Source organism: Aotus nancymaae, unplaced genomic scaffold, assembly GCF_030222135.1.
Source record: "Aotus nancymaae isolate 86718 unplaced genomic scaffold, 86718_ANA_hifiasm-v0.15.2.pri h1tg000028l, whole genome shotgun sequence".
Taxonomy (NCBI): domain Eukaryota; kingdom Metazoa; phylum Chordata; class Mammalia; order Primates; family Aotidae; genus Aotus; species Aotus nancymaae.
This window is the reverse complement of record NW_026988441.1, coordinates 27945061-27961805: the sequence shown is the minus strand read 5'-3', so window position 1 is coordinate 27961805 and position 16745 is coordinate 27945061. Positions and strand designations below refer to the sequence as shown.

Genomic DNA, 16745 nt, shown 5'->3' with positions numbered 1-16745 from the left:
ACGCCAGACCTATTTATTTATTTTTTGAGACGGAGTCTTGCTCTGTCGCCCAGGCTGGAGTGAAGTGGTGTGATCTTGGCTTACTGCAACCTCCACCTCCCGGGTTCAAGCGATTCTCCTGTCTCAGCCTCCCAAGTAGCTGGGATTATAGGTGCCCACCACCATGCCTGGCTACTTTTTGTATTTTTAGTAGAGATAGGGTTTTGCCATGCTGGCCGAGCTGGTCTCAGACTCCTGACCTCAGGTGATCCACCTGCCTCAGCCTCCTGAAGCGCTGGGATGACAGGCGTGAGCCACTGCGTCCGGCCTGATATATACGTTTAAAAAATTAAGTTACACATATTTGTTAGTGAATGTGCTTTGCATGATCCTAGATGCTTAGAAATAAACCCGCCAATCGCTAATGTATATTTCCAAAATTAGCTTGTTTAATCCCTTCCACTTCCCAGTAAACTGGGTCCTGTTCTTACCCCCGTGTTACCGATGAGGAAACTGACATGGAAACAGGGAAGTGTCCTGTCCGGGGCTACGTAGCTGGGAGGCCAGTTGGGATATGGATCTTGACTTGCGTCGCTGCTGCCTGGTCCTGCCTCAGTCTCCCCAACTGCGCTGCCTGTCCCCTCTCCCTGCAGGGTGGCTACGGATCACAACATGGACAACACGTCAACTGTGCTGCGGGAGTGGCTGGTGGCCGTGAAGAGTTTGTACCATTCCGTGGAGTGGCGGCCAGCGGAGGAGCCCAGGTGAGCGCCTTTCCCTGCTCCTGGTCTGACTGTGCCTCTGCTCACACACCCTCCATGGCTCCCCATTGTCCCAGGACAGAACTACAGGCCCTCGGTCCCTCCCTCTCCAGCCCAGCTGCGCAGCATTAAGGTACTCTGACCCTCCCTCAGCTTCACAAATGGACCATAATCCTCCCGCCAAACCTTTGCCCAAGCGGTTCGGGCGCCTAGAATTCCTTCACTCCCTTTTTCTTCTGGCCACACCCACGGCTTTGTTCCCGGCCTCAGCGACTCAGTCTCGGTCCCAGTACTGGCTCTGCTGTTTAGCTGCCCCTGAGGCCCTGGGCAGCATGAACTACTCCCTGCCCCTCCACTACCTAGTTCCTTTATGGGCTTTTTTTTTTTTTTTTTTTTTGAGATAGAGCTTCGCTCTTGTTGCCCAGGCTGGAGTGCAATGTGGCGATCTCGGTTCACCACAGCCTTCACCTCCAGGGTTCAAGCAATTCTCCTGCCTCAGCCTCCCAAGTAGCTGGTACTACAGGCTCACTCCACCACGCCTGGCTAATTTTTTTGTATATTTAGTAGAGATGGCGTTTCTCCATCTTGGTCAGGCTGGTCTTGAACTCCTGCCTGCCTCAGCCTCCCAAAGTGAGCCACTGTGCCTGGCCTTTCTGGGTTTTTTTTTTTTTTTTTTTTTGAGACAGGATCTCACTCTGTCACCCAGGCTGGAGTGCAGTAGCGTGAACGCAGCTTACTGCAGCCTTCACCTCCTGGGCTTAAGCCATCCTCTCGCCTCAGCCTCCTGAGTAGCTGGGACTACAGGGATATGTAATCATGCCCAGCTAAATGTTTTTGTAGTTTTTGTAGAGATAGGGTCCCACTACATTGCCCAGGCTGGTCTTGAAGCACTGGCCTCAAGTGATCCTCTCACCTCTGCCTCCCAAAGTGCTGGGATTGCAGGCGTGGGCCACTGCACTGGGCCCCACTCTCAGCGTCTTTCCTTTCCTCCAGTGTGCCTCGGGCTTTCTTCCCTCCAGCGCTTAGCACAGGCTGTGCCTCCAGCCAGGGACATTCTCCCCACTTCTCTTTTCTCCTCGTTTCCTTTTTTCCCCCCTCAGATGAGCTTACATGTCCCCTCCTCCAGGAAGCTCTCTCTGATTACCCCGAAGGCAGCTCAGGCCCTCACTGGGCTTTGATAGTATCTTGAGCTGTCCACATCACAGCTGCCTCTCCGCAGATCCTACCCGGACGAGGAGGGCCCCAAACACTGGTCTGACTCACGCTACGAGCATGTCATGAAATTGCGCCAGGCAGCCCTGAAATCAGCTCGAGACATGTGGGCTGATTACATCCTGGTAAGTTTCTCAGCCAGCTGGCTGTGGATCACAGGCAGGTCTGGGTGTCCCCAGGGAAGGCAGAGCAGCAGGATGCCGGGACCATCCTTAACCTCATTTTGCAGAAGGATAAACTGAGGCTTAGGGAGGGGAGATGAGTTGCTTGAGGTGACACAGTTGGTGAGAGGGGGAAGAGCTGGGATTCATTTGATCCTCAGCACTAGGAATGAATGGGCTTTTCTGTCCCCAGCTGTCCCCTGTGTTTGGACACTTGGATCAAGTCCATTTTTTTAAATTTATTTTTTTTTGAGATGGAGTCTCGCTCTGGTGCCCAGGCTGGAGTGAAGTGGCACAGTCTCGGCTCACCGCAACCTCTGCCTCCCAGGTTCAAGAGATTCTGCTGCCTCAGCCTCCAGAGTAGCTGGGACCACAGGAACCATGCCTGGCTACTTTTTTATTTTTATTTTTGTAGAGACCAGGCATGGTGGCTTTCCATCTCAGCCCTTTGGGAGGCCGAGGCGGGTGGATCACTTCAGGTCAGAGTTTGAGACCAGCCTGGTCAACATGGTGAGACCCCGTCTCTACTAAAAATACAAAAATTAGCTGGATGTGGTGGCAGGTGCCTGTACTAAAAATACAAAAATTAGCTGGATGTGGTGGCAGGTGCCTGTAATCCCAGCTACTTGGGAGTCTGAGGCAGGAGAATTGCTTGAACCCGAGAGGCAGAGGTTGCAGTGAGCCGGGATCATGCCATTGCACTCCAGCCTGGGTGACACAGTGAGATTCTTATCTCAAAAATAAATTAATTAATTAGAATTTTTAAAAAAATAAAAAATAGGCCAGGCACGGTGGCTCATTCCTGTAATCCTAGCACTTTGAGAGGCTGAAGCGGGTGGATTGCCTGAGTTCAGGAGTTTGAGCCTCGCCTGGGCAATACGGCGAAACCCTGTCTCTACTAAAATACAAAAAATTAGCCAGGCGTGGCAGTGTGCGCCTGTAGTCCCAGCTACTCAAGAGGCTGAGGCAGGAGAATTGCTTGAACCTGGGTAGCAGAGGTTGCGGTGAGCTGAGATCATGCGACTGCACTCCAGCTTGGGTGACAGAGTGACACTCCATCTCTAAAAAAAGAAAAAAGAAAAGAAAGAAAAAATAAATTTTTGTAGATACTGGGTCTTGCTATGTTGCCCAGCCTGGTCTCCAACTCCTGAGCTCAAGTGATCCTCCTGCCTTGGCCTCCAAAAGTGCTGGGATTACAAGCATGGGCCACTGCGCCTGGCTGGTCACGTCTATTTTTATCACCATCATATGTAATGGCCAAACCTTTGGGTCACTTCCAAGAAGCAGGAGGATGGGGTCAGGGGCCGGGGGGTGGTGGCCACATTGAACTGCTGAGGCCTGAGTTGCACTTCCTCCTCCTGCGGGGACACTGCCTCATGGGGAAGGGAACGGTTGGGTCTTCTTATTTGTTATGTTTTTCTTGAGCGGAGATTGTGCCACTGCACTCCAACCTGGGCCACAGAATGAGACTTTGTCTCAGAAGAAAAGACCTATGGATTGAATGTTACTATTATTTTTTTAATTGATATAAACTTATGGAACACAAGTGTAATTCTGTTACACACATAGATTGTAAAGTGGCGAAGTCAGAGATTTTAGGGCATCCGTCTCCCAAATAATAGACATTGAACTCATTAAGCAATTTTCTTTTTTTTTTTTTTTTTGAGATGGAGTCTTGCTCTGTTGCCAGGCTGGAGTGCAGTGGCGCAATCTTGGCTCTGTGCAACTTCCAACTCCCTGGTTCAAGCGATTCTCCTGCCTCAGCCTCCAGAGTAGCTGAAATTACAGGCACCTGCCACCATGCCTAGCTAATTTTTGTTTTTAGTAGAGACGGGATTTCACCATGTTGGCCAGGATGGTCTTGATCTCCTGACCTTGTGATCCGCCTGCTGTGGCCTCCCAAAGTGCTGGGATTACAGGCGTGAGCCACCACGCCCAGCCTCATTATGCAATTTTCTATGATCAACCCCAAATGTTATTTCAGTCTTCATGCTTTTCTATAATCTCCTGATTTTCTTTTTTCTTTTCTTTTTTTTTTTGGGACAGAGTCTTACTGTTGCCCAGGCTGGAGTGCAGTGGCACAGTCTCTGCTCACTGCAACCTCCGCCTCCTGGGTTCAAGCCATTCTCCTTCCTCAGCCTCTTGAGCAGCTGGGGTTACAGGCCACTGCCATCACACCTGGCTAATTTTTGCATTTTTAGTACAGCTGGGGTGTCACCATGTTGGCCAGGGTGGTCTCAAAGTCCTGACCTCAGGTGATCCGGCCACCTCTGCTTCCCAAAGTGTGGGGATTACAGGCGCGAGCCGCTGCGCCTGGCCCATCTCTTTAAAAAAAAAAAAAAAAAAAAAAAACAGAAAAAAAGAAAGGAATGAAGTGAGTGAAGTGATTATGACGAAGTGGAGGCGCTTGATGTCTACTTGGAGGGGAGTGGGGAGCCATGGAGAGTGTGTGAGCGGGGGAGGTCTGTGTTCTGATTTATTATTTTCAGAAGCCACTGTGGGCCAGGTGCAGTGGCTCACACAACGCACGTAATCCCAGCACTTTGAGAGGCTGAGGCGAGTGGATTACTTGAGTTCAAGAGTTCGAGAACAGCCTGGCCTACGTGGTGAAACCCCATCTCTACTAAAATACAAAAATTAGCTTGGCATGGTGGCACGTGCCTGTAACCCCAACTTGGGAGGCTGAGGCAGGAGAATTGCTTGAACCCGGGAGGCGGAGGTTGCAGTGAACTGAGATGGTGCCACTGCACTCCAGCCTGGGCAACAGAGTGAGATTCTGTCTCAAAAATAATAATTTTAAAAAGCCACTGTGGCTGCTGTGGATGGCAGGAGGCCGGAGTGGAGGCCAGAGCAGGGTGCCAGCAATTGATGGATGAGTCTGTGTGGGGCGGGGCCTTGGAGAAAGGATGCATCGCGAGGTGAAGGGGATAGGCTCTGCTTTGGGACTGGATGTAAGGGTGCTGGGGAGAGAGGAACGGGGACAGTGCCATGTCTGGGAGGAGGGCGGAGCTCCTGAGAAGACCCTTTCACTTGGTGCCTTATCAGACCATTTTTAGGTGAGCAAACCGTGGCTGACAGAGGGAGGGGACTTGCCTTGGTGGGGTCTCAGAACTGGCAGGGCAGAAAGGTGGATCTGGAGCCTTCCAGAGCCTTCTGGCACAAAGCTGCCTTGTCCTGCCACTTGGATTTTGCCTTTGTGGTTTGAGGTTGCCTGCCTTTAGCTTTTTTTCCCCTCAGCACACTGGGTGGAGCTCAAACTGCTGGTTTAAAACTCAAAGTGTCTTTTGACACAATTTTTCTTTTTTTTTTTTGAGACAGTCTCCCTCTGTCACCCAGGCTGGAGTGAAGTGGCATGATCTCGGCTCACTGCAACCTCCATCTTCTGGGTTCAAGCAATTCTCCTGCCTCAGCCTCCTGAGTAGCTGGAATTACAGGCATGTGTCACCACGCCCGGCTAATTTTGTATTTTTAGTAGAGATGAGGTTTCTCCATGTTGGTCAGGCTGGTCTCGAACTCCCGACCTCAGGTGATCCGCCCGCCTCAGCCTCCCAAGTGCTGGGATTACAGGTGTGAGCCACCATGCCCGGCCCTAATGTTTTAAAATGAGTATTTGGAGGGCCCCTTTCTCTTTTTACAAAAGCTATGGATGTTACTTGTAGGAAAAATAAAATAAGAAAAATATACTGGCCGGTGTGGCTCACGCCTATAATCCCAGGTCTTTTGGAGGCCAAGGCTGGAGGATCATTTGAGGTCAGGAATTCAAAAGCAGCCTGGGCAACATAGTGAGACCCCATCTCTACAAAAAGTTAAAAAAAGAAAAAATTAGCCAGGTGTACTGCTGTGTGTCTGTAGTCCCAGCTAATTGGGAGGCTGAGGTGGGAGGATTGCTTGAGCCCAGGAGTTGGAGGCTGCAGTGAACCATAATTGTGTCACTGTACTCCAGCCCGGGTGACAGAGCGAGACCTTTTCTTAAGTTTTGTGTGTGTGTGTGTGTGTGTGTGTATGTGTGTGTGTGTATGTGTGTATACATATATACATGTGTGTATGTATATATATAGATATATATATGAAGTTTAAGAAAGAAAAACATCTACTCTTTTTTTTTTGAGACGGAGTCTCACTTTGTCACCCAGGCTGGCATACAGTGGCATGATCTCAGCTCACTGCAACCTCTGCCTTCTGCATTCAAGCTGTTTTCCTGCTTCAGCCTCTGGAGTAGCTGGGGTTACAAGCGCCCACCACCATGCCCAGCTAATTTTTTGTATTTTTAGTAGGGATGGGGTTTTGCCATGTTGGCCAGGCTGGTCTCAAACTCCTGACTTCAAGCGATCCTCCCGCCTCAGCCTCCCAAAGTGCTGGGATTACAGGCATGAACCACTGTGCCCGGCCAGCATCTAAATTTTAATTGTATCTCTTGGAGAGATTCACTTTCTCCTATTTCTCGTTTGTTTTAATGGAAGTCAGTTCACGTAACATAACATTATTTTGAAGTATATAGTTGAGTAGCATTTAGTATATTTATTTGTTTTGCGACCACCACCTCTAATTCTAGAGCACTGTCATCCCCCGAGAGAAAACCCTGACCCCCTCAGCAGTCACTCCGCATTCTCCCCTAGCTCCTGGCAGCCACTCATCTGTTTCCTATCTATGGATTTGCCTGTTCTGGGCGTTTCAGATCAATGGAATCTCACACTATGGGGCGTTTCGTGTCCGCTTTCTCTCACTCAGCATCGTGTTTTCAGGGTTCATTACAGCATGGATCAGTGCTTCCCTTTTATGGCTGAATCTCATTCCATTGTCCGGTGGACCACATTGTGTTGACCCACTCATCCGTTGATGGACGCTTCAGTCGCTTCCACGTTTTTTGGCTGTTGAGATCCTTTTTTTTTTTTTTTTTTTTGAGTTAGAGTGTCGCTCTGTCACCCAGGCTGCAGTGCGGTGGCGCGATCTCAGCTCACTGCAACCTCCGCCTCCTGGGTTCAAGAGATTCTCCTGCCTTAGTCTCCAGAGTAGCTGAGATTATAGGCATGCATCACCATGCCCAGCTAATTTTTTTTTTTTTTTTTTTGTATTTTTAGTAGAGATGGGGTTTCACCATGTTGTCCAGGCTGGTCTCGAACTCTAGACCTCATGTGATCTGCCCACCTTGGCCTCCCTAAATGCTGGGATTACAGGCGTGAGGCACTGGATCCTGCCTGGCTGTTAGGATTTTGACATGAACATAGGTATACAAAGACCTGTTTGAATTATCTGGGCATGGTGGTACTCGCCTGTGATCCCAGCTACTCAGGAGGCTGAGGCAGGAGCATCACTTGAACCCAGGAGGTAGGTGTAGGTTGCAGTGAGCCAAGATCACACACCACTGCACTTTAGCCTGGGTGACAGAGCAAGACTCTGTCTCAAAATCAAACACCAAAGAGCTGTTTGCGTCCTTGCTCTCAATTCTCTTGGCTCATACCTAGGAATGGAATTCCTGGATCATGTAGTAATTCTATGTTTAGCTTTTTGAGGAACTCTGCCACACTGATCTGGCTGTTTGTTCTGAATCAATATTAAAAGGTCACAGATTCAAACATCCAGAGGGACCGGATGGGGGATGTAACATGACCACAGGGCTTGTCCTAAGACACAACCACCTCCCCTCTGCAACTGAAGGTTTCCACGTGGAAATGGGATTCCCAGGTCACTGGGAAATGCTGGAGTTCTAGTTTTTGTTGTGGTTCATGGCAGTTGATCCAAATATTTCAAACGATGCTGCGTGGGTAACAAAGCATCTCTGTGGACCGAGAGTAAAAGAAAAAAATATCCAGGCCGGGCGTGGTGGCTCACACCTGTAATCCCAGCACTTTGGGAGGCCGAGGCAGGTGGATCACTTGAGATCAAGAGTTCAAGACCAGCCTGGCCAAAATGGTGAAACCCCATCTCTACCAAAAAATAGAAAAATTAGCTTGGCGTGGTGGCACGTGTCTGTAATCCCAGCTACTCGGGAGACTGAGACAGGAGAATCGCTTGAACCTGGGAGGTGGAGGTTACAGTGAGCCAAGATCGCGTCATTGCACTCCAGCCTGAGTGACAGAGCAAGACTCCATCTCAAAAAGAAAACACACACACACAAAAAAAGAAAACAACAAAACCCAAAAAACCTTCTAGTAGTTCTATGATATATTGTGACTTCTGTGTCTTTACATCCAGGTAGAGGGGAACGTCTGGATCTAATCGTTTTCTATATGTGATTTTCTTTGTGTATATATATATTTTAATTTTAGGCCAGGCGCAGTGGCTCACACCTGTAATCCCAGCACATTGGTAGGCTGAGGTGGGAGGGTCGCTTGAGCCCAGGAGTTAAAAAGCACCCTAGGCAATGTAGAGGGACCGTATCTCTACAAAAATAATAACAAAAATAAAAAAATTATCTGGGTATGGTGACGCATGCCTGTACTCTTGTAACCGGGTGTTCCAGGTCCTCGGCCCTCCCTGCCCCAGGAATGGGGGAAGAGGCCTCTAAGCTCCCGGATGGAGACATGAAAGAAGGCAGGTCGGCATGTCACTGGGAAGTTCTTGCCTTTGAAACCATGCCCCTTGTGGACCCGGAAGGAGAATTTAACACATTGCCTCACTCTCAGCTACTTGGGAGGCTGAGATGAGAGGATCAGCTGACCCCAGAAGTTCCAGGCTGCAATGGGCTACAATTACACCATTGCACTCCAGCCTGGGTGACAGAGCAAGACGCTATCCCTTTAAAAAAAAATCAGCCAGGTGCGGTGGCTCACGCCTGTAATGCCAGCACTTTGGGAGGCCAAGGCGGGAGTATCTTCTGAGGTCAAGAGTTCGAGACCAGCCTGACCAATGTGGAGAAACCCCATCTCTATTTGCAGGGTCCAGCCCTGGAGGGTCTAGTGGGTGTTCTTTTGGGTGCGGAGGCGATAGATCGCAGGAAAGAAAGACACAAGACACAGAGATAAGAGAAGAACTCAGCTGGGCCCGGGGGACCACTGCCACCAAGGCGCGGAGTCCAGGAGCGGCCCCAAGTGCCTGGACGCGCTGATACTTATTGTATACAAAGCAGGGGGCAGGGTAAGGAGAGTGACTCATCTGACGTGATTGATAGGGTCCGGCAAATCACGTGCTTACAGTACAGGGGCCCCTCCCTTTCAGGTAGCCGCTGCAAGGAGGGGAGGCACATACATACGTCAGCATCCTTCTAAGCACTTAACAGAAAGATCAAAGGCTTTTAGGATTCCCCTACTGTTACTTCTCACAAGTTCTACGAACTTAAAAGGAGAGCCAGGTGGGAAAGCGGAACATGAAAGTGGACAAGGATGGTGGCCATGGGAGCGCAGCACCACAGAGAGGCATTTAAGCCCCTGGATGTCTGCAGGCCGGCCGGCTAACGTCAGGCCTTCCTCAGGAGCCGGGCAGAGCAGAGTTCTCTGAACTCCCCAGTGAAAGGGAAACTCCCCGTCACGGCCGGCTAAGCAACGGGCGCCTCCCCAGGCGCTGGCGCTACAGCAAGGCATTTACTCTCATCTCCCAATCACGTCTCACAATTTCCCTTCAGTTCCGAATTATATTTCACCCGATTATGTCTATACTGTAAAACTAAAATGGTTCTGTGCTGTAATACTAAAGCAACGATTGATAAAGAATCATGATTTAATAGGATGGATTATGTAATTGATTATGTGATTGTTTCTAAATATATTTGGGATCATTGCTAAAACTAAGTAATCAGTTATTGATTGTGCTGGGACAGATTGTGCCTTCAGTCTGTTGCCTTGGCACCCTGGCAACTTTCTCTCCACATCTACTAAAAATACAAAATTAGCCAGATGTGGTGGCGCGTGCCTGTAGTCGCAGCTACTCGGGCGGCTGAGGCAGGAGAATCCCTTCAACCCAGGAGGCGGAGGTTGCAGTGAGCCGAGATCACGCCACTGCACTCCAGTCTGGGTGACAGAGCAACACTCCGTCAAAAAAAAAAAAAAAAAGGTTTTGCTACCTTCTTGCTCATTGGTTGTTCATCCACTTCTCAGGGCTAGCTCAGTGCATAGCGTTTTCTTTGAAGGAACTCAAGACCTTTGCTTTGTTTCCATGATCCAGGGTATCCTGCAGGCCCCCAAGACGGGGTCCCTGCTCCATTTCAGCCAGTGTTGGGGGTACTTCCAGAGGTCTTTGCCAGCCCCCCAGGGCTCTGGCCTTTGCCCCAGCTGTTCTGAGCAGTAGCCTGACCTGGGGTCACTCCAGCCACCCACGCTGATGCAATGTGGGGGTGTTTTGCAGTTTGTAGACGCAGACAACCTGATCCTTAACCCTGATACGCTGAGCCTGCTCATCGCTGAGAACAAGACGGTGGTCGCCCCCATGCTGGATTCCCGGGCTGCGTACTCCAACTTCTGGTGTGGAATGACTTCCCAGGTAGAGTGAGGGCCTGGGGACTGGCGGGGGTCTAGGCTGAGCAGGTGGGTGCCGTGGCTGGAGTGTAACTTAACATCACACAACCTCGTGGGGAGCGTTTTGCAAAAATCATGATGGAAGCTGGGCGTTGTGGCTCATACCTGTAATCCTAGCACTTTGGGAGGCCGAGGCAGGTGGATCACCTGAGCTCAGGAGTTTGAGACCAGCCTGGGCAACACGGTGAAACCTCGTCTCTACTAAAATACAAAAAATTAGCCAGGCGTGGTAACTGGTGCCTGTCCTCAGCCACTCGGGAGGCTGAAGCATGAGAATTCCTTGAACCCAGGAGGCGAAGGTTGCAGTGAGCCGAGATGGTGCCCCTGCACTCCAGCCTGGGTGACAGGTGACAGAGTCAGACTCGATCTCAAAAAAACAAAACAAAAACTCAGTGTAATCTTTAAACAGCCCCCTGAGGGCAGATGGGGGTGAAGCATAGAGGTCTTTGATTGTCCCCCATGCTCATATTTCGGAGGTGGAAACAGAAACACAGAGGAAGTGACTTGCCTAAACTCACACAGCTAGAAAGTGGTGGTGTCAGGATGGGACTTCAGGCATGGCTTGATCCAGGTGTTCAGATAACTATCTTTCTCCATCTCTTGGGTGGCTTCATTCTTAGATGGCTTGAGAGTGACCCCAGCCGCATCCAGCCGTCATCCACTGTGATTGGGCCATCTCTAGTCTCCTCCGTACGCCACCTCTGAACTCATTACTGAAGCTGGGAAAATACAAGGCTCTTTCTTTTTTTGTGGAGGGTTGGAGTCCCACTCTGTCGCCCAGGCTGGAGTGCAGTGGTGTGATCTCGGCTCACTGCAACCTCCGTCTCCCGGGTTCAAGCGGTTCTCCTGCCTCGACCTCCTAAAGTGCTGGGATTACAGGCATGTGCCACCGCGCCCGGCCAAGGCTCTTGGTTCCTGGCCGGGCCTGGCCGCAGATCCCACACTGGGCTTGAGTCTGGGTTTCTGGGGCCACAGGCACACACCGTTGTGCCCGGCTCTCTACCTGGTCCTGTTCCGTGTCTCCCACTATTGCCTCCATCCTCACCTTTCGAGACCCCCATGCAGAACTCTGCCTCTCGCCCCACAGGGTTACTACAAGCGCACACCCGCCTACATCCCCATCCGCAAGCGAGACCGCCAGGGCTGCTTTGCGGTTCCCATGGTGCACTCGACCTTCCTGATCGACCTGCGGAAGGCGGCGTCCAGGAACCTGGCCTTCTACCCACCCCACCCCGACTACACCTGGTCCTTTGACGACATCATCGTCTTCGCCTTCTCCTGCAAGCAGGCAGGTGCGTACATGAATGGTCTGCCGGCTGGGCACGGTGGTTCACGCCTGTAATCCCAGCACTTTGGGAGGCTGAGGCGGACAGATCACAAAGTCAGAAGTTCAAGACCTGCCTGGCCAACATAGTGAAACCTCATCTCTACTAAAAATACAGAAATTAGCCTGGTGTGTCTGATGCCTGTAATCCCAGTTACTTGGGAGGCTGAGGCAGGAGAATCACTTGAGCCCGAGAGGCAGAGGTTGCAGTGAGCTGAGATTGTGACATTACACTCCAGCTTGAGCAACAGTGCGAGAGTCCATCTCAAAAAAAAAAAAAACCAGAAAATCTATTGGTTGGTCAGGTGAAGTGGCTTATGCCTGTAATCCCAGCTAAGGTGGATGGATCATTTGAGGTCAGGAGTTTGAGACCATCCTGGCCAACATGGTGAAATCCCATCTCTACTAAAAATACAAAAATTAGTCGGGCATGGTGGAGCACGCCTGTAATCACAGCTACTAGGGAGGCTGAGGTGGGAGGATCACTTGAATCTGGGAGGTGGAGGTTGCAGTGAGCCGAGATCGCACCACTGCACTCCAGCCTAGGAGACACAGTGAGATTCCGTCTCAAGAAAAAGAGACCTATTAATTGAATGTTACTATTATTTTTTACTTTATATGAACTTATGGAGCACAAGTATATTTTTATTACATGTATAGATTATGAAGTGGTGAAGTCAGAGATTTTGGGGTACCCTGAACTCTTTACACAATTTTCTTTTCTTTTTTTTATTATTTTGAGACAGAGTTTCGCTCTTGTCACCCAGGCTAGAGTGCAATGGTGCAATCTCAGCTCACCACAACCTCTGCCTCCCAGATTCAAGCGATTTTCCTGCCTCAGCCTCCCAAGTAGCTGGGATTACAGGCAGGCGCCATCACCCCCAGCTCAATTTTGTATTTATAGTAGAGACAGAGTTTCTCCATGTTGGCCAGGATGGTCTCAAACTCCTGACCTCAAGTGATTCGCCCACCTCAGCCTCCCATAGTGTTGGGATTACAGACGTGAGCCACGGTGCCTGGCCCATTCTCCTGATTTCTACAGCTGAGCATATATTAATTGTTTAATTCGGAAGGCTGGTGTTTAAAGAGACAGACAGCCTCATGTTGACTTGTTTACTGGAAACCAGAGGTTGGCAAACTGACCCACGGGCCAAGCCTGGCCCACTGATAGCTTTTATACCACCACAAGCTAACAACAGTTTTTATATTTTATTTTTATTTTTATTGTTTTAGAGACAGTCTCACTCTGTCACTCAGCCTGGAGTGATCCAGCCACCTTGGCTTCCCAAAGTGCTGGGATTACAGGCATGAGCCACCGCGCCCGGCCGAGATGAGGTCTTGCCCTATGTTGCCCAGGCTGGTCTCAAACACCCGACCTCGAGTGATCCTCCCTCCTTGGCCTCCTGAAGCCCTGGATGGAAGGCGTGAACCACTGGACCCGGCCCGTTTTCACATTTGTCTGTTGCTTCCCTGCCCACTGCAGAGGTACAGATGTATGTGTGCAACAAGGAGGAATACGGCTTCCTGCCGGTGCCGCTGCGTGCGCACAGCACCCTCCAGGATGAGGCCGAGAGCTTCATGCACGTGCAGCTGGAGGTCATGGGTGAGTCTGCCCACATGCCGCCCTGGGAGGGGCTGGGTTGCCTCCCTTTCACTGATGTCTCGAGTCCATCCTGTGAGCACTGATTGAGTGCCAGACAGATGCCGATCCCTGCAGGGGGTGCGGGGCGCAAGGGCACGTGAGAATGAGGTGGAGGATTGTCCTTGCTCTCAGAGTGCTGGTTTCCAGGCAGCTGTACACAGCCTGCTCGGGGTTGTCGGGTGGGCTTCCTGGAGGAGGTGGTATTAAGGAGCAGGGTGAGTAGTTAGTTCACCAGAAAGGGAATTGCAGCGGGAGGTGGGCAAAGGCCGGGAGGCTGGAAGGGACATGAACTTGGGGAACAGGCAAAGTCAGTGAGCTCCTGGGGTTGGTAGCCAGGGCCAGGGTAAATGGCCTCAGAGACCAGGCTGAGAAAGGGACCTTCCCCCTGAGGACAGTCAGGAGCTATGGAGGGTGTGGGAGCTGAGAGGATGGCAGGTTTTCACTAAAGAACTGCACGTAGGCCAGGTGTGGTGGCTCACACCTGTAATTCCAGCACTTTGGGAGGCCAAAGTGAGGATTGCTTGAGCCCAGGGGTTCAAGATCAGCCAAGTCACATAGCAAGACCCCATCTCTGTATAAAAAAAGTTTTTTTTAATCAGCCAGACATGGTGGTACATGCCTGTAGTCCTAAATACTCAGGAGGCTGAGGTGGGAGAATCCCTTGAGCCCGGGAGTTGGAGGTTGCAGTGAGCCATAATTGTGCCACTGCAATGCAGCCTGAGCGATAGAATAAGACTTTGTCTCAATCAATCAATCAATCAATTAATCAATTTCTCAGTTCTTTGGGAGGTTGAGACAGGCAGATCCCTGGAGCCCAGTAGTTTGAGAACAGCATGGGCAACATGGTGAAACCCTGTCTCTACCAAAAAAAAAATATATATATATATATATATATACACACACACAAAAATTAGCCAGGTGTGATGGTGCGCACCTCTGGTCCCAGCTACTCGGGAGGTTGAGGTGGGAAGAGGATCCCTTGAGCCCAGGAGGTCGAAGCTGCGGTGAGCCGTGATCACGCCACTGCACTTCAGCCTGGGCAGCAGAGCCAGACCCTGTATCAATCAATCAGTCAATCATAAAAATCCATAAACTATGCGGTAGTCTTGGGATGGTGCTCCCATCTCAGCCATTTCTAATGTGGGCCTCTCCCTGCACTGGGCGCAGAAAGCCCTGACGATGCCACTTCCGTTCCCACCACTGCACAGATGGAGACTGGGTGGGAGGGGTGAGGCCTCCGTCCCGGGGCTCAGTTTTCCCAGCCTCACCTATTTCTGAATGACTCTATCTGCGGCTACCCCTGGTGGCTCAAGATGGAATGGCACCCTGCCCTTCGTGTTTGGGGGAGACTTTTTTTTTTTTTTTGAGTTGGAGTCTTGCTCTGTCACCCAGGCTGGAGTGCAGTGGCACAATCTCGGCTCACTACAACCTTTGCCTCCCAGGTTCAAGCGATTCCCCTGCCTCAGCCTCCCGAGTAGCTGGGATTACAGGCACCCGCCAATATGCCTGGCTAATTTTTGTATTTTTAGTAGAGATGGAGTTTCATTCACTATGTTGGCCAGGCTGGTCTCGAACTCCTGACCTCAGGCGATCCGCCCGCTTCAGCCTCCCCAAATGTTGGCATTACAAGCGTGAGCCAATGGTGCCCAGTCTGGGGGAGACTTTTTAGTCATTTTGAGGTGACACCTGGAGACTGCACAGTCACTGGGACAGGCCGCCTAAGATGTCCAGGTCCCACGTGGCCACAGTCCGGGGTAGTGGGTCTCCATTTATCACCCAGGGCCTGAGAAGAAGTCTCTGTGGCTACCAGAGTTGTCCCAGTTTCAGTTCTCACGTATATTTGTGTTGTCATTTCCTTTTTTTTTGGGAGACAAAGTCTCACTCTGTCACCCAGGTTGGAGTGAAGTGGCACAATCACAGCTTATTGCAGCCTCGACCTCCTTGGCTTAAGCGATCCTCCCACCTCAGCCTCCTGAGTAGAGACCACAGGTGCATGCCACCATCTTCGTAGAGATGCTCAGCTAATTTGTTAATTAACTTATTATTATTTTTGAGATGGAATCTTGCACTGTCGCCCGGGCTGGAGTGCAATGGTGAGATCTTGGAACCTCCACCTCCCCAGTTCAAGTGATTCTCCTGCCTCAGCCTCCCGAGTAGCTGGGATTACAGGCACCTGCCACCAAGCCCAGCTAAATTTTTGTATTTTTAGTAGAGACAGGGTTTTGCTATGTTGGCCGGGCTGGTCTCAAACTACTGATGTCATGATCTGCCTGTCTCAGGCTCGAAAAGAGCTGGGATTACTGGCATGAGCCACTGCGCCCCGCCGCTAATGTAGTTGGTTGTAGACATGAGGTCTTTCTATCTGTCCAGGCTACCTATTGCTAGTTCTGGTAAGAAAAAGGATTCACACTATTGTTAAAAGCTCAGGCATGACAGACACGTGAACATTTTCCTGAATTTTGTGGGCCAGAGCAAACTACACAGAACAGACAGACAGAAGGTCTGGAGGTTTCAGATATTTGAAACCTATTTTCCCAGTAAAATCCACATTTTTGGTCAGGTGTGGTGGCTCATGCCTGTAATCTCCACACATTGGGAGGCCAATGGGGGCGGATCGCTTGAAATTAAGCTCAGGAGTTCAAGACCAACCTGGGCAACATAGCAAGACCCTATTTCTATAAAAAATACAGCAATTAGCTGGCCATTTGTGGCTCACAACTGTAGTCCCAGCTACTCGGGAGACTGAGGCTGGAGAATTGCTTGATCCGGCAAAGTGGAAGCTGCAGTGAGCTAAGATTGCGCCACTACACTCCAGCCTGGGCAACAGAGCGAGACCGTGTCTCAAATAAAAACATTACATTTTATCTGTGTGTTGCAGTGGCGTGATCATAACTCACTGCAGCCTCTGATTCCTGGGCTCAAGCCATCCTCCCACTTCAGCTTCCAGAGCAGCTACAACTCCAGATGCATGCCACCATGCCTAGATAATTTTAGAATATTTTGCAGAGATGGGATCTCGTATGCCCAACCTGTTCTTGAACTGTGGGCTCCAGCGGTCCTCCCGCCTCGGCCTCTCAAAGCTGTGAGTACAGGCACAAGTCAAGGTACCTGGCAGCGTTTCTTTTTTTGGAGACAGAGTCTCTGTCACCTAAGCTGGAGTGCAGTGGCACCATCATAGCTCATCATAGCACCATCTGCAGCCTTGAACTCCTGGGTAGT

At 50.5% G+C, this 16745-nt stretch overlaps 1 protein-coding gene across 1 annotated transcript in view; it reads left to right on the top strand.

Moving 5' to 3' along the window:
* The window catches only part of COLGALT1 (collagen beta(1-O)galactosyltransferase 1), a 28270-nt gene that overhangs the window by 1924 nt on the left and 9601 nt on the right, over positions 1 to 16745 (top strand). The window contains exons 2-6 of the mRNA XM_021669180.2: positions 633 to 743; positions 1960 to 2077; positions 10391 to 10525; positions 11648 to 11852; positions 13368 to 13487. Coding sequence (XP_021524855.2) covers positions 633 to 743; positions 1960 to 2077; positions 10391 to 10525; positions 11648 to 11852; positions 13368 to 13487 — 689 coding nt within the window. The remainder of the gene's footprint in view (positions 1 to 632; positions 744 to 1959; positions 2078 to 10390; positions 10526 to 11647; positions 11853 to 13367; positions 13488 to 16745) is intronic.